The sequence below is a fragment of the Numenius arquata genome, chromosome Z (genome assembly GCF_964106895.1).
Source record: "Numenius arquata chromosome Z, bNumArq3.hap1.1, whole genome shotgun sequence".
NCBI lineage: Eukaryota > Metazoa > Chordata > Aves > Charadriiformes > Scolopacidae > Numenius > Numenius arquata.
In genome coordinates this window covers 13,649,916-13,667,970 of record NC_133616.1, presented here as the reverse complement: position 1 = coordinate 13,667,970, position 18,055 = coordinate 13,649,916, and the positions used below count along the sequence as shown (strand labels likewise).

General features: G+C 43.0%; 1 protein-coding gene across 1 annotated transcript; it reads right to left on the bottom strand.

The window, feature by feature from the left end:
* Window positions 1-261: 261 nt before the first annotated feature.
* On the bottom strand, window positions 262-14,588 carry SKP2 (S-phase kinase associated protein 2). Its single transcript, XM_074166293.1, has 10 exons — window positions 14,438-14,588; window positions 10,158-10,460; window positions 8,477-8,588; window positions 8,050-8,193; window positions 7,346-7,480; window positions 5,969-6,067; window positions 4,391-4,518; window positions 2,699-2,750; window positions 1,664-1,771; window positions 262-475 (listed from the first exon to the last, which is right to left on the bottom strand). Exons 1-10 carry the CDS (start codon window positions 14,586-14,588, stop codon window positions 262-264), a joined length of 1,446 nt encoding a protein of 481 aa, XP_074022394.1.
* Between the last annotated feature and the right edge of the window lie 3,467 nt (window positions 14,589-18,055).

Sequence of the window (18,055 nt, the reverse complement as noted above, 5' to 3'; positions counted from 1 at the left end):
TAAAAAAGCTCCCCTGTAAAAAAAAAAAGGACTTGGAAGAAAAATTCTACAATTTCTCACACATCATCATATTTCTAAAGACCTGAAGTAAAAAAATACTGTAAAAAAATTTATGAAACTACATTAAGGCATAATGCCAAGTTAGAATGCTTTTTACAAAAACAGTACTATAATTTTATAACTTTATAATAACAGTACTCTGCTTCTTATGGAGCTTCACTACGCACAGTGTGTCCGTCGCATCCAGTGCATTGTACATGATCATACACCACTCTGATTTCTTAGTGTCAGTCTACATTTGATGCCCCAAATCTCATGGTTCTTTTTACTGCCAACAGTTGGCCTTGCGATACTTGTAAAGTGTGAACAATTGATCTTCATGTCAGGAAGCGTTTCCTTGAGGAGCTGTAGGGAGCTATCAGTCACTATTCCAAATACCTGAAGAGTCTTTAAAGTTGGAATTTCACCAAGTTCTCTAGAAAGAGAAAAATACAAAGTTAATCATGAACCTGAAAGCTTTTTTTTTTTTTTTTCAGTCTGTACTCAAACTAGATAATTGGATTTCTACTGCTTTTTTAGAAGTAAGGTAACTACTTAAGCTAAATTCCCCTTCCTGCTTTTTAAAAGCACATATTTAATTGAAACTGAATATATACTGAAATCAGTATAGTTCCCTATACTGATAATTCGGGAAAACAGCTGAATAAATTGCTTCTTGCTGTTCTCTCTCACAGAGTGAAAACAAACCGATTCCTCCCCTTTCGTTTCTCTGGACTTAAGTGTTTAGAACAAGTGGAAGGAATTGGCCCAGATGAAGTTTTAGGATTTGGTTCAGAGGATACAAGCCCCTAGGTACTATCAGTCTCCCAATTTGTTGTGACGTTTTGGTGAGTAGCCAGCCCTGGCTTCTTGATTGCTTCAGTTATTTGCCCAGTCATCATGTAAACTCTGTATCTATAAACAAGTATGGGACAAAATCAAAAGACAGAGAGAGACAAGCTACCGTCATGACAGCACACACTGCTACAGAAAAGGTTCTTCAGATTCCCATTTTGATAGTCCTGTTCCTCTCACAACCTTTTTCTTGTTGTTGATGATTTCTTTAGGATTGACATCCTTCCTGACGGGATTAAGGATAGCTGCTATACTAATAACAGGGACAAGCAAGTAACTCTAAGCTGAGTTACTGATAACTGATACCAATAACTGATCCAGGTGCACAAAAAAGCAAAGGAATATAATCAGATTAGCTAGTCAGCCAGTACTGTCAACTCTGTGACCTTTCCCAAAGAACTATACCTTCCTTGCTGCATAATTGAAAGCCTAATAGCGGCACCGATACCGGCCACTGGCAAGACCGGAACCTCCAGCTGTGTAACGCCATTAAGGGAAGACACGATGCATGCACTAAGCAGCAAGTTCCATGAGTACAGGCTGACATCATGGAAAGATTATCTCAAGATACCTTTGGTTCCAGCCTGGATTCTCAAAGGCACATGTTCTAGCAGTCAGGTTATTTTATCTCAGTGCCTTATTCATATTTTCTCATACCACTGTGTTTTTCAAAACTGTACTTGCAGTTCTAAACCTAAAATAAAGCAAGTTTAAATGAACTTATCCTCTCTATGAATAAGGAAACCAAAGCCATTTAGAGATTACTTACACTAAGGCAGCAGGTGATATCTGGTAACATCGGCTAAGACACAGATGTTGTAGAAAGATAAGTTGATGAAAATACTGGAAGCACTCGGGCTTCAACATCACGCTGTCACTGTACATAAGAGCACATAAAATAGATGTTTAAATATAAAGCAGCAGTAATTTTGGCATTTTCAAAATTCAGGCTGAGAAATTTAATGAATATCAACTTCTCTTTCTACCACTGAAGTATTTTTTTTGCTCAATATGGAAGTAACTCATTTCTAGTGTGTTGGTGGTGTTGGGGAGGGATTTTGAATTACAGTGAAGGGCAAGTGAAGCAGAAGCTTCTCTGCAGCCAGGTATTCTGCAGCGGAACTCATACCATGAAAAAGCAATTACTTTACACACCAAGATTTCAAAATATTTTAATTGACTAGGTCCAAACCAAAATACTTTTTTTTTTTTTTTTTTTTTACAATTCTATGGCCAAGTAACAAATTCATAACAGAGCTGAACTGAGCCCTCTCTAGGATGCTAGGCTCACAAACTGTATAGAATCACAGAACCATTTAGGTTGGAAAAGACATGTAAGATCACTGAGTCCAACCGTTACCCTAGCACTGCCACGTCCATGACTAAACCAGGTCCATAAGCACCACATCTCCATCTTAAAATATCTCTTTGAATGGTGACTCAGCCACTTCCTTGGGCAGCCTGTTCCAGTGCTTGATAACCCTTACAGTGAAGAAATTTCCTTCATGCACAACCTGCAGTATGCATCTAAACGCTTCCTTCCACTCTACTAACAATGACATCACTTGTTAGATAAAACAAATCTTGTATGTAACGTTTATGCTGAGGTAACAAAGAAATCTTCAAGTTGGTTACCTGCTCCCAGTTAGGTCATGCCAGATAGCAAATCTTTTGTAGAAAGTATTTTCTGATTGTGCAGTTCTACACAACCGTGCATTACTGCTGTCTAATAACCACACCACAACAGAACTGTCAATCCCCTGAACCATAAGGGTTTAAGGACGAGCTGCAGAGGTCTTCTCACCTTAGATCTAAATGGATGAGAAAAGGACATCTTTCCACAAGCATTTTAACATCTGAAAAGAGGTCACACAGAGTCAGTCCATCTTTCAGTAATAAGAAAAACATGCTTTATACAACCTACTCAATTCCACGTATGTTCATTTATATCTTCTCTACTGGAACCCAACTTCTCAATTGAAACATAACTCTGTTAAAAAGATACACGCTGACGACTTACAGCATATGGTCGGCCTAGAGAGATACCTTACAGGGACTTTTTGAGATCCACTTAGTCCAAAGAAGTGTCCCTAAAAGTCAATTGCGCCAGCAACTTAGCAAGTGAGTAATTCAAGTGATATTGCTGTAGAAATATACCAAGACACAGTAATGGTGGGCTGCCTGAAATTCTAACATGTAGTGAAAAAATACCAAAATTTTTCCACACATCAAATACCCTTTCACACATCAATACCATAAAGCGGTTTGGGCATCTCTATTTTTACCCACAGAACGTTCCTTCCTCATGACAGAAAGTTATGGTTTTCCTGATTTAAAGTGTAAATTTTTGAGACCATCTTTACATTGTCTGCAAATAGCATAGAATCACTGTGGCTCAGATATCACCTAAAACGCCACTATTATTAGCAAGGTACTAATCAACATGCAAAAGGATTTTGGTACTTCAGAATTCATGTACAAAAACTAAAGAAAACAATGCCAAAATTATGATTATTAGTGAACTATTCAGCTCTTATGCCTTATAAATTGCACTGAAACAGAGTGAAATTACTCATAGAAAGTGTTTTGCAAACAGAAGAGCTCCACACGCTGTCTCTCATGGTCAGATCAACAGAAAGTTCAAGTTCCTGATTTGGAAGAGATTATGTAGCACGTTTGTATATGGGTCTTGGGCTGAGATAAAAATAAGACTGGTGTATTTCCCCATAAGGAAATGCATGCTGAGGTATGTGTGATGTTTAAACAGGAAAAAAAGGGAGGTCACAGCCTGCGTGCCACCTGTCATTGGCTTGTCAGCCAATGCCCTATTGTCAAATTTGCTCATTGAGAAAATTAATTTCTCTTTACCACCAAAGCCATTTCACCCTTTATCTATGCTCTTGCCCATTCTGTTGTGCCCTCTTCCCAAATCTAGATTTCTCTGCATTTTCTATTACTCTGCAACTTTACCCAACTTTCTCTCCTAGAACAATTAGCAAGTAAATAGTTAATGTTGATTAGTGAGATTATTTGTCTTCCAAATTAACTGGTATCTGTAGGACATCACGTCAGACTGAAACTCAAGTAGTTAGTATGGCTGATCTCTTGGAAGATGCCTTCAGCAGCCACAATAGCAGAAATGTTAAGAAGGTTCCAAGAACAGCAACCTGGAAGGGTAATTCCCAGTGGAACATGGGATCCAGAGTATCCTGCTTCCAGAACTTAGTGCAGGCAGAAGTAAGTGCTGTACCTTTCAAATGAAGATGAAATGGGCTGACTATTTTTAAATTCAGAAGACAAATCATCTCACCCCTCGTGGCTGAGCCAGAGACATAAGTGAGATTCTCTGACAGCAAGAACATCCAGCTATACAGAGCACAAAATCAGTGTTAGTACATGATTTTACTATACACACAGAGGACGCCAACCAGAAGAAAATATAAAGCCTGCTGCTTTATCCTATAGTGGGATAAAAGTTTGCCATGCTGCTATTTACCTGATATTTGTAGATTCTGTCTGTATCCACTTAAATTTAACTTGGTTAGTTTTGAAGTAACATGATTGACTGCTGTTTTGACATGAGTGGCTGTGAAGTCACACCAGGACAAGTTCAGCTCCTCCAACCTACACACAAATAAACAGAGTTGTTTGGAAGAATGACTGTAATACAGTTTGAATTCTGGTATTGTCTATTACAGTTGACTTTTAAGGGAAAGACTTGTAACAGACTTACCACCAACTTCCTGTATTCATGACTACAAATTTCACTATGACAATAATTAAGCAATGGAGTAGGTTGCCCAGCAAGGCTATGGAATCTGTCTTTGGAGGTTTTCAAGATCCAACCAGAGAAAGTCCTCATGAATGGAATGATTCAATAATATCTTAGGAAATGAAATGGTTCTACGGAGATTGCCATGGGGAGACACTGTTTTTTCATCTTGCTTCTGTGTTTGTGACCTGAATCTGCTACTACTGAACAGATGTTCAGATTGAGAAGAAAAAAGGCTATCCATTATTAGCATTGATCAGATGACCAATTAATCCTAATTACCATACAATACTTCATAGTTTTACATAAGCACTGGGCATACTGTGACCTTAACTCTCTTTACATGCTTGATTACCTATAGTCTATCACCACTCCAGGCTGGGACAAAGTATTTGTTTTGTGTGCAGGTGTTGTAGATGTTACCAGAGGACAAAGACCCTGGACAGCACCACTAGAGCTTTTAGCTGGCAATCTCTATGTAAATGAAAAAACAGTTAAATTGTCACCAGCATTCCTAGGACCAGGTTTGCCATCTGCTATGCACTGTGAATGGTACAGACTGCCATTCCCTAAAGAGCTCATGATCCAAGTAATCAGACCAAGCAATATAAAGCATTATCCACCCATGAGAGACAGGGAAAGATTAAGGCTTTTTCTGTCCACTAACTTGCAATTTGATTAAAAACATGCTTTTGCAGAAGGAAAGATTAAGTAGATTGTCCAGCATCCCACAGAAAGATCGGGATATACATGCCAGATTGACTAGGGCTCGGTTCAGTGACTTCCTGACAGCAGATGGTTTAATCACTGCAGCTGTCTATCTCACCACAGTACTTCATAAAGTCAAAGGTTACTGAAGGATTAGTCTATTGTGGATGGAAAGGCACAATGTTTCTGCCATTCATGCTGTACTCTGATTGCAAAGGGAGCTCTGGGACTCCACTTTTCAGTTTCAAAACACACACTTTCACTTTGCAAGGATCACACACTGCTTTCATTAAGAAAATGAAATTTACTTGATAATCAAAGGAACATAAATGGCATTTACCCACCAACAAGGCTTCCTTTAAAGATGATTAAGGAAACTCATGAAAGTACATCTTTGCTATTAAAGAAGAAAACAGCTTCATGGAAAGAAAGTATCTGACTATTCAGCTAATAATCAACTGCTAGTCATGTAGCAATAGAAACATGCTCATAAAAAGATATTAGAAACAAGAATAATTGTGATGCAACTAAAAAGAATCCTTTTTCTCAGGAACAGCAGTAAGCAGGAATAGCAAAACCTATTTTTTGTCTTACATAGAACAGCTGCTCAACATCAGCTCCAAGGCTTCTGCAGAAAACCCTGAGCACCCACAGAGATTTAGTCGCATCAAATTAGGATTCTTAGCAATGCTCCTGTAGGGAAGAAAAAAAGAAAGGTCTGATAAAGTTGAAATGTTGGAACATTGCTTGCGTTGCCAGAATGTGTGATTATTTTCAAGAGCTAAGTAAACTGACCTAAGAGTCACTAAAGATCTCAACTCTACTTGCTGCATCACGGCACAACTTCAAAAGGGATACTTGCCTATTTACCTGACATTCCTGACAAGCCTGCATATTTATAAACTGCTAAGTTTAAAAGGAAAGTTTATTTTCACCTTCTCCTGTTTTATGCCATTAAACACACACCATGGCTTACTAGCGATGACTATACCTCTACAAAAGACAAAGCACTCATCCCATTTCTGAAGTCACCCCTCTGCGAGGTGGAGGTTATTCACACATGTCCAAATGCCATCCCCCTGAACACGTTTGTTTGCAAGACTATAGCAGACATGCAGTTTGCAAAACCTGGAAAAACCCTTATTTCCAGTATCTACTTTTGTATGCAAGGCAATAAAATTCCATCACTGGTGCCTAATTAGTACCCAGCTTTCAGGTACTTTTTATCTGGTATCAAAAGCCAAAAATTACTGGTTGGTTTGTGCTCTGTTTTTTCCCCGTCCTCTGGTGTGAGGAAGACATCAGAAAGCTCAAAAATAGAAAGAAGGACACCCAGATTCTCTTCCATCTCATCTATGGCCCCTGGCACCTCCACAATCACTTGATGAGATTGAACAGGAGGTTGATTACACACCCATTCATGTCTTTCCAGTTTAACTAAACAACAGTTCATCTGCTTAACAGAATCTGTAATTTTCCAGGCACTCAGAGTGAAGTTCCACAAAGAAGTGAAAAATAATGCAGAAGCACAACAAGCATCTAGTAAGAGAGCTGCTGAGACCCCTTAAAATAGAAAAGAACCTATAAGCCAAACACAAAGTTCTCTTGGGAGCACAGAAATGGCAAAATAAAAGTAGTTCTGCTGTACAGCTTGGCTGTGGGAACAGCCAATGGACACATAAACCCTAGGAGTTACGTGTAATATCTCCAGGGTCCCCCTACTCCAGCGAAGGAAAAAAACCAAACCCACCAAAGAACACTCTTGCAGAGAGGTGTGTTTCCTCCTCACCTCATCTCTTAAAGGACAGAGAGGAAAGAGGCAGCTCATCTAGCCCGCCAGCTGGCTGTGTTAGGTGCCATTTCAAGACTCCCACAATGAACGACTCTCAACTGCGTTGTTTTGCTAGCCTGTACAAAATTATAGCACCAAACAGAAAGTATTTACTGAACATTCCCAGGCACATCACTCACTTGATGATGTCGTCAGAAAGTACCAGACCCTCCAGGCTGAGGTTCTGCAGCTTTTCACACAGAAAAAGAATACTGTGCAGATCTGCAACAGACACTGTACAGTTCGACAAATCCATATGTTGAACTCTAAGAGGTCTACAAAAGGAGAAGAGCACGTTACTAAAATTGCATTAAAACCTGATCCGCAAATTTCCCATACCATAAATATACTCCATACACTAAATCTATGGAAAGCTTGCAGAAAATAATTCTACTGTTGTATTCAGCTGCACACTGGACATACTACTAAGCTCGCTGGGCCTACTGCTAAGCTACCAGCCAAAACTGTGGAACTCTTCAAGGCACTTACAGAATTAGTCATTACAGAAAGTCTATCCTGCTGGAGTTAAATAATTTTTTTTGAGCTTCCCATATAAATACGCTGGAGATGCTTACAATTCTTCATTCTACAAGATATAAATTGCAAATGGACGATGGTGCTTGATACTTTCAAAAATCACATTAACTTGGTTTTAAATAACTGACACGTGAATGCAGATCCTCTTATTTCAACACATGCCTAACATTTGTCAGCTCTTCCACACTCCAGAGACAGCACATATGCTACTACTGGTGGAGATGTTAAAACCAAAAATACACAGAGAAACTATGAATATTTAAGACGTGTTTTTTTCAGGATTCAGAACATGCAGAAAAAGCCTTACTTGCTTGTTTTAAACAGCGGATTCCCAATACAAGATCTTGGGCAGCGGAATACAGTAACACCTGCAGGCAGCAACTGTCCAATCACTCCCGGCAGCAGATTTCTACCAGTCAGATCTAGAGTCTGCCAGAGAGATTCATCAAACCTAAGGCACAGAATTTTACTCGTTAGTGAGCTAGAAAGGGTCAGAGCTATGAGTACAACCACAGAAAGTTTTCAGTGTCACACAAGATAGAGCAGAGGGAAAGCTGTTTAATAGAATTTACTGATGTTAAAATATGTGAACCATCTTTTCATTATAAATACATATAACCCACATACAGCATAAATTGAATTATACATGAATGAACAAGATGAGAACCAGATCATTTAACAACCTATGGAAGCAAAAGTTTTCTTAGTACTAAATGCTGAAAAGTAACACTTACGAAAGACGATGCCATCTCTTGCAAACGAGGGAAACTTTTAGCAAGTCATTTAGGGGCAAATACGCAAGGATTGCCAAAAGCAATTCATCTGGAAGTGCATCCCAAGAAACACCTTTAGGAAAAGAGCAAATGTATTCTAGGTAAAGCTGGTTCATTTTTGCCTGATGATCAGATGCCTTGTTTGGCTTGCTGTTAAAAGCACCTCTACAGTCTCTCTCTAGGTTATATACACATCAGCCCATTACTTATCCCCCTTTTCAGCTCTTCATTATAGGAAGATGTTATTACCATCTTTGCCTAGGCATGACTGGCAAAGGCAAAGCTTTCCATAACATCAACTTACTATACATATTAAAACAATTTCCCTGAAAAAAATTATAAGTCATTATTCACATACTCATTTTGGAAACAAAAGCATCTAATTTACTTCTTTTGGATTCTAAGGCTTGTACAGTCCCTGTCAGTTTTTTTTTCCCCCCCGCTGATGCCCATCCTTCCTATGCACGTCAAGCTCCCAGAAAGAAGCCCCAGGTGAGCTACGCTTTTGCATGTTACGCAGAGAAAAGCTGGTACTACAAACCGCTCCTTAAAACATGCATGCTAACTATCACCCCCCAAGGACTTATCTGAAAGGATGTGGTGCGATCTCAATGTCTCAGAAGTAGGCTCCAGAAGCCACTCACATGGGAGATTTCTCGGTGCTGGAGCTCAAGAACAGCTGCCTATGACCTAACACTCCATCTTACTTAAAAGCAGGCTTGTCTCAGGGCATTCCCACCTTTCATATGACAGCCTAGTGTCTGGCAAGAGCTCTGGCTTCATTTTGCATTCTGTAGCTGCAGACTGAAAACACATTTTGATAACAGGTAAAGGAGCTCAGCATCCTGTAACACCTTCTTCAAGTGCCCCAGGTCCTCAGGTTACAGCCCTGCTCTTTCCCTGGCAGTCTCTTTCCAGCCCAGGAGCCTTATGACCCTGGATGTGCCTTCCCTGTGGCTCTCTGGCCAGCCCCCTTGCGCTGCTCCCAACTGAGCTCCAACAGCAGTAGAAATGCTGCCCCTTTGGCATACCTCAGCCTGCACTGCAAGAGGTATAGATCTGGATCCCTTTAGTCTCAAGGACCAAGTATCTTACATCTGAGATGCTTAAGTTAAAAAAAATAAAATATAATCAAGCCCCCCTGGGTTTCAAAATTATACTAGGGACAGCAGCGCCTATAATCCATATTCATCTGGCAGCCACAGCTGTACTTTGTGACAAGCCTGGCCCTGCTTGGTATGTGGCAAAACATCTCCTGGAATGGGTCCCTTGGGCAGAGCAACAGATGTAGCTTAGGGCTGTGCTGAGCCAAGGTGCCACCCAAGTCCTGAGCAGCAAGAGCAGATAGACACAGGGACACGCAGCTCAAACCCCTGGCACAGACAGGGGCTGGCTGGGTTTGGCAGGAGCCAACCACGACTTATGAGGGCCCCAGTTGTGGAGCCAGACACACCACCCCTGCTTAAAGGCTTACACAAAACAGGACTTATCAGCCCAAGCCTGAAAGCCACTAGATCTAGAAGTGATATTCTGCTGTGAAAGAGCAAAAAAAAACCCCAGAGAATATAGTGCTAATGTCTGGTGATGCTCACTCTCCATCTCTACTGAAGGGCAAACAAAACCGGGACCAGGGTGACAGTACCTGATTCTGCCTCTCGAAGCAACCGAGGCCGCCGCACAATTACAAAGTCCTTTTCCTTTTCCTTTTCCTTCACCTTCTGCCGTTTCTGAGGAGGACAGGGCGACGACACCAGTAGGTCCTGCGGCGTGTTTTCATTGCCCAGCTTGTCCTTCTTAAGGACAGACACTCCCATACCCGAGAGAAACTCTGAGGTCTTGCTGGATTCCCAGTCCCAGTCCCAGGTGAAGCTGGTGGAAACATTGCTGCTGGAGGATGGGATCTCTTGGAGATGTTTCCTGCAGAGACAGCAAAACCCCACAGGCTCTAAAGGTTACCGCCTGCTACCAAACGTAAGATAGGGCTCCCTGTATAGAATCACTCCACAGTCACACCCCATCCGCATCCCCACGCAGGGCAGGAACTCGACATAAGCGCTGAAGCACAAGCCGCGACCGCAGCGGCAGCCATGTGCTCCGTCTGGCACAATTCACACTAAAAACTCTCTGGGGAATTAAAGGCACCCCGTTCCCGGACGGAGCGAGGGAGGCAAGCCGTGGGGGAAAACTAGCGAAAGAAGCCGATCGAGGAGGACGGCGGGAGCCCCTCACACCGGCGGGGCCGTTACTGGCGCTGAGGTGCGCGGCTGGCGCCCAACGGCCGTAACGGCCGTTGGGCGCCAGCCGCGCACCTCAGCGCCTGGGCGGGAGAGAAACAGTCCGGGGACCCACAACATCTACCCTCCCACCAGCTATTCTGGAGGGCAACACCTGCCCTCGGTGCGGAGCCCCTCCGCCTCTCCCCTACCTGTGCATGACGGTAGCGGTGGCGCCGGCGGGAGCTCCGCGCTCTTCAACACCGCGCCGTCCCGCCGACCGGAAGTTGGCTAGGCAGCCGCAAAGCCTGTCGGGAGTGGTAGTCCGCGGGAGGCGCACCCCCCCTCCCCGGTCCCCTTCCCCCGTTACCCACAGTACCTTGCGGCGGCCGTGAGGACGTCAGCGGTTGGCGAAGGGGCAAATGGCGGTGGCGGACCCGGTCGCCCTGAGGCGGAAGGAGGCGGGCGCGGCCGGTGCTGTTTTCTGCGTGGCGATCTGAGCCCTCGTCGGGAGGACGCAGCTGCAGGCAGGATGGTGGGCGGCGGTGCCCCGCGAGCGACCGGCTGCTGAGCAAGGCGGGGGCTCTGTGGTGAGGGAGCGGCGCGGCCCAGGGCACTCTCAGACACCGGGGGGTGGCCGCGGAGGTGCCGAAGCCGCCGGGAGGGGTGGGTGTAGCCGTGTCCCACTCCCTCCGAGCCAGGTGCATGCCCCCGGGGACTTGGGCATCTCCTGGGCTGCCTTTGAGGGGGATATGGGGAGGAGGGGGGTGGGTGGCCGCCGGTGTCTGGGGGTGTCCGGGAGGGTTGAGAGGGATTGGAAGGTTCGTTTTTCTGCCCCTCGTTTTTTCCTTCCTTCCTACAGGGACCCCAAGGACGTAGGTTTAAGGCGGGCGTGTTGATGTTTGCTAAGTGCCTGTAGACTTCGATTCTGTGCGTCTTACAGGCCCATGGATATTCAGCTTTAGCGGCTTTAATCTGTAGTGTCGGGCTTGGAAAACCAGAATCGTGCTGACAGTGATGTTTTACAGTGAAAGGTTTTTTCCCTGCGTTTTGGAAACGCCTTAGCCACGAAGGCCTGAAATTGAGGGTCTGCCGGTGTGTTATGGTCCTATCCCTAACCAGGCTGACTTAAACTCTGCAGTCTTTTCACACCACGTTTCAGATTTATGCCAGGTTTTCTTTCAGTAATGCAGCTCTTCCTGATTTCTCTCCAAACTACTTGTTTTGAAATTGGTGGGGATGGAAGACTAATTCTGAACACACCTACGGCTCGGCTCTTAGTCAGCCACTTGCTCGTAAATGCTGTGCTTTGTTTACTGCGTAACGATGGGGAGACATGCCTCTAAAATTGAAGATGGTAATGGAAGGCATGGCAAATTGTACACCACTGTTAAGTCAGATACAGACAATGGTGTGACTCTAACTGTAATTCATATAATCTTAAAAAGAATTTGTGTTAGCCATTTCCAGTTTTAACTAAAGTCATGGCACAGTTGTTTAAAGGTTATTTAAGTACATAATCAAATGAAAGAGAGGTGATCTTTTAGTTTAAAAAAAATAAGTTGTTTATATTTAACCTCTTCAGCAGTCCTTTTTATCAATCTTTTCAGTTTTGTCTATTAATGCATGGGGACTTGAAAGAAGAATGTGTGGAAAGGGGTAAAATAAAATTATTTTTTAAAAGAAGAATTTGTGGAAAGGGGTAAAATAAAATTATTTTTTAAAAATCTCTGAACTACCAAATAATCTAAGTTTGTCTTAATGCAAGGTTAGTGTTGTAATCATGTGGTTGACTGCTTTACTGGCACCTGTTTTGTGTGAGTGCATTAGTCTGGCAGCCCAGGTAGTAATTTCTATTCTTTTTTTAAATTCCTATTGCAACTGTACAGCTTTTCTATCTGATTCTACTTTAGTTCCTTCAAGCAAGTTGTTTTCTTCAATATGTTATTTCCAGAGTATTCCTGTAAACCCTATGAAGACATCAGCTTGTGTGGTATTTAATAACCTGTATTAGAGGACAAGGCAGTACCATGTAAAGCAAGTAAACTTCCTGTGCTTTGTGCTGATCATCCCTGCTTGCTTTTCAACACAAAAATCTCTGTATTCCTTGGCAAAGCTTTTGTCTTCTATTTAGCACTTCTTTGGAGAACCTAGACTCCCACCAAATCAGAGAATACTGCTATTTTCTGTGGAGTCAGCACATCATTTTATTGGTTTTTTTCTTGATGTTAGCATTCCCTAAATATTGATACACAAGCAATTAAATGTTTAGTCAGTTTAAAATACTTTCTTCATTACAAGATAGTTGAAATTACAGTACTAATAAAATATCAATCACAGAATTGTAGGGATTGGAAGGGAACTTCAGAGATCATCTAGTCCAACCCCGCTGGCAAAGCAGATTCACCTAGAGCAGGCTGGACAGGAATGCATCCAGATGGGTTTTGAATATCTCCAGAGAAGGAGACCCCACAATGTCTCTGGGCAGCCTCTTCCAGTGCTCTGTCACCCCCAAACTAAAGAAGTTTTTCCCCATGTTCAGATGGAATTTCCTGTGTTCCAGCCTGTGTCCATTACTCCTTGTCCTGTCACCAGGCACCAATGAGAAGAGCCTGGACCCATCCTCCTGACACCCGCCCTTTAGTTACTTATAAGCATTGATGAGGTCCCTCTCAATCATCTCTTCTCCAGGCTAAACAGACCCAGGTCTCTCAGCCTTTCCTCATAAGAGAGACGCTCCATTCCATTGATCATCTTTGTATCCCTCTGCTGGACAATTTCCAGTAGATCCCTGTCCTTCTTGAACGGGGGAGGGGCCCAGAACTGGACACAGCACTCCAGATGTGGCCTTACCAGGGCAGAGTAGAGGGGGAGGATGACCTCCCTCAACCTACTGTCCATGCTGTTTTTAATGCACCCCAGGAGACTGCTGGCCGCCTTGGCCACAAGGGCACATTGCTAGCTCATAGTCAACTTGTTGTCCACCAGGACTCCCAGGCCTCTTTCTGCAGAGCTGCTTCCCAGCAGGTCAGCCCCTAACTAGATGTTCTAGTGCATGGGGTTATTCCTGCCCAGCTGCAGGACCCTACACTTGCCCTTGTTGAATTTAATCAGATTCCTCTCTGCCCAACTTTCTAGTCTGTCCAGGTCTCGCTGTATGGCAGCACAGCCTTCTGGTGTGTCAGCTGCCCCTCCCAGTTTTGTATTATCAGCAGACTTGCTGAGGGTACACTCTGTCCCTTCATCCAGGTCATTGATGAATATGCTGAGTAAGACTGGACCCAGTACTGGGCCCTGGGGAACACGCAGGGCTCCAGCCTCCAACTGGACTCTGCACCGCTGATCACAACCCTCTGAGCTCTGTCATTCAGCCAGTTCTCAATCCACCTCACTGTCCACTCATCTAACCCACACTTCCTAAGCTTACCTATGAGGATGTTAGGGGAGACAGTGTCCAAAGCCTTGCTGAAGTCAAGGCGGACAATATCCACCGCTCTACCCTCATCCACTCAGCCAGTCATCCTGTCATAGAAGTCTATCAGATTGGTCAAGCATGATTTCCCCTTGGTGAATCCATGATGACCATTACAATGACGTTTTTTTCTTCTACATGGTTAGAGATGACATCCAGGATGAGCTGTTCCATAACCTTTCCAGGGATGGAGGTGAGGCTGACTGGCCTGTAGCTTCCTGGATCCTTCCTTCTTACCGTTTTTGAAGACTGGCATCACATTAGCTTTCCCCCAGTCCTCAGGCACCTCTCCACTTCTCCATGATTTTTTGAAGATGGTGGAGAGTGGCTTCACAATAACATCTGCTAGTTCCCTTGGCACTTGCAGGTGCATCCCATCAAGGTCCATGGATTTGTGGCTGTCAGGTTTGCTTAAATGACCTCTAACCCAGTCCTCTGTCATCAAGGGGGAGTCTTCATTACTCGAGGCGCTTTCTCCTACCTCCAGGGTCCGGGGTTACTGAGGGCCGGCCTTAGCAGTAAAGTCTGAAGCAAAGACGTCATTCAGTAACTCTGCCTTCTCTGCATCTCTTCCATCACCAGGGCACCCACCTCATTCCGCAGCGGCCCCACATTTTCCCTAGTCTTCTTTTTGCTGCTGATGTACTTGAAGAAGCTCTTCTTATCGTCCTTGACATCCCTTGCCAGGTTTAATTCCAAACGGGCCTTGCCTTCCTCATTGCATCCCTGCATACTCTGTGACAGTGCTCCTATACATCTCCCAAAAAGGCCAGTCCTTTTTTCCACATTCTGTAAACCTCCTTCTCCCATCTGAGTTTTTCCAAAAGCTCTCTGCTCACCAGGAAGGTCTACTCCTTCCTTTGCCCGACCTCTTGCTCTTAGGGATGCAATCAGTACATAGACTGAGTAATATTTGTTAGAAAAACAAAGCTATGCAACTTGTGTTTCCTTGATTCATCTTGGAGGTTATTTCTCCCAAATAGTGCAGTCAAATAACTTCTCTTGTCAGTTTTTGTGGACAGTTCATGGCTATTTTCTTTCTTTGGGTAGTTTTTTCACTGTGCTGAGATTAAGAAGCTCTTCATCTGTTTGTTATCTGCTTATAAGTACTTACTGTTGCCCCAAGCTGCAAGGGTCAATGTGTAATAAGGAAGTGGAAAAAAATCACAACACCAAAAACCAACAAAAAACCCCAAACTAAACAGAAGGAACCCCCAACAACACACTAAGCAGACTTGGATATGAAACTGCCTGAAGGGATTATTTTTATTATTGCTTGACCTCTTGTTCTCAAGTTCTTAAAATTTCTAAAATATGAACTTAGCCCATTTTGTTGTTTAAAGATGAAGTAACAAAGGTTCTTAGTGTGGGGCAGTTCTGTCAGTCCAAAGGGTTTAATCGTGTCTGTAAAGTGAAGTCCTTAGGTTTCTTAACAGCAGGCTTTTGCAGAGTAGGGCAGGCTTCAGAAATCTGTCACAGGTGTTGTGGCATACTATTTTTCTTTTGCCAAGTGAAATGTGCTGGAACAAATTCCATAGAAACTAGCAAATTATTCCCTGACAGAAAGGCAAAAATTCATCATTGAACTGGCCATTGATATTTTGGTGGAGATGGCAGCTTTCAGTTTATACTTGCTGCTGAGTTGTGAATTCAGCTTCAGGTGGGAGAGGCTGTCGCACAGATGTTAGTTTCAGTATGCTTGGCTCTCATTCAGTTTTGTCCATTACTGTCTGTGATATCTCTTTCATAGTTTGGTAATGTTTTGGTTTTTGGGTTTTTTTTTTTCAGATGTAATTATGGTGTAATTATGGAGTAAGGCAAGGAAATCTCTAGCTGCATGGTTTTTCAAGTATTTTAACTGAAATATGCGAGACTTAATCTGTTTGATGATCTTTACCTGAGAATACTTCAAGAACAATGACGACGAAAAGGATGTAGTATTCTAAAAATGACTGAGGTACCAAAGATATGAAAACGAGAAGCATGATGGCTGTCTTTATTACTGATTTTTGAAGGACAGGGAGAATACAGATTGGCAGACTAGTATCCTTCCTTTTGAATTCCTGAAAAAAATTCTGAAACAAAATGTTAAAGGAGAAGCTGCTCCCTAAGTATTCACACACCATTCAAGGAGACACACCCACCACCCAAGTCTGTCACTGCTCGGGCCAAGGTCCCTTTGCAGTGGGTGACCTCAGTGGCCAATGGGTGCCCCTTTCCACTCCTCACGCACACACTTACTCTCAGGCACACTCCCTCTTCCTCCAGGCTTGATCCTGAGTTTCCCACAGCAGAGTCTCAGGCATCTGATTTTATAAAAGTAAATAATTTAATTGAAAGGTACAGCAGCAGGGTCTGACCAGGCTGAGTGCCTCCAGAGAGGGACATTGAACAAAGAAATCCCTGGGCAGTTACGCCTTTGCAATCTATACACCTACCCATGATGTGCTCTTCTTGTGTCTTTTAGTCCAATGGTGGGGTATTCCGACACCTTATTAGATTCTTTTTCTGTGACCGGTGTGCCGTTGACTGCTCTTAACTTGTTGATGTGCAGTCTCTGCTGATGGTTGTAACCTCCTTATCTTCTGGTTTACGCTTCTTGTGCACCTGTGCTCGCTGGCAGAACATGGGGAACTGAAAAGTTCCAGACTTAGGGAAAACACTACCAAAACATTAGTGTGTTACCCACATTTTCCTTGTACTAAGAGACTAAACACAGCACTGTACCAGCTGCTAGGAAAATTACTAAGAAAGTTGATTATTGCAGCCTAAAGGCTTCAGTAGGTGTACTTAAGTAGAGCTAGGCAAACAGTGTACATCACACGATATTATAACCCTAAGTAATTTATTATAATTAAAGCTTACTTATTTAAGCTAAATAACTAATATCTCTAACAAAAAAGCTGTTTCTAAGCATGTGGAATATAATAGCTGAGGAAGAGACAGCATCAGTTTGTCAAAGACAGATGTTGAACTAATTTAACTTATACAACTGATAGGCTTACTTTATACGAGAGGATCAGTTGATGTCTTATATTTGGTCTTTATAGGACTTTTGATTCTGTTTCTCAGGCTGTTTTTGCTGGCGAAGAACAGTTAGGAACAGCTACAGTTGTGATTAAGGAGGCCCTTGTCAACTTCTTTTCAGTATTTTCACAAGGAGTTTCCAAAATGAAATAATGTTATTATTGAATTTAAGAAGGCTGAAAGCTAGGAGGGATTGCAGACCTTTTTGAGTGTGGTAGTGGAAATCAAAATGCCTTGAAGATTCAGAAGCCTGTGGGAGGAGAAAAGGTACAAATGAGTAGAGTTTTGTGCCTGCACTTAAGCGGGAGCAATCAATTTCACAAATACAGAATAAAGAACAGTGTTATGCTTCTTACAGGGAAAGGGCTTAATAGCCCTTACAGGGCATAATAGGCTGAGTTCACGAAGGGAACATCATGCAGTTTCTGCTTCTATGTGTACATTTCGGTAAGGCGTGTGAAGCAATCTTATCCGCAGTTCAGGCCTTCTCCAGCATTAGCTGGGATACTGCCCGGGTTCCATCTCAGTGCAGGAAGAGGAAGGTGAGATGGGGAGAGTTATCAACGGCAGCAATTAGGAAAGTGTGATGTTAGACTGACTGGGAAGGGTTGAAGCACCAATTACATTAGTTTGCAGAATTGAACAATCTGCTGGTAAAAAGCTTACCCACAAAGTTTGGAAAAGAATAAAACCGTGATATAGTCTGATCTGAGATTTCTGATTTAAGGGGCATTGGAGTCCACTTTAGAGAGACCAAGGTACTTTCTTCACAAATATGCTCTACTCTTTTCAGCCCTTCTTTAAGAATGTAATATTGGAGTGTCCTTG

What these genes read in the sequence shown, in the direction of transcription:
- SKP2 (XM_074166293.1), bottom strand. Translation starts at nt 14,588, where the DNA reads ATGGACCTTGATGGGATGCACCTGCAAGTGCCAAGGGAACTAGCAGAT. An exon ending in ATGTTGAGCAGCTGTTCTAT is followed by an intron (nt 4,519 to 5,968) that starts GTAAGACAAAAA and finishes ATTTGTGTGTAG; the next exon opens with GTTGGAGGAGCTGAACTTGT. An exon ending in ATATCACCTGCTGCCTTAGT is followed by an intron (nt 476 to 1,663) that starts GTAAGTAATCTC and finishes TTCTCTTTCTAG; the next exon opens with AGAACTTGGTGAAATTCCAA.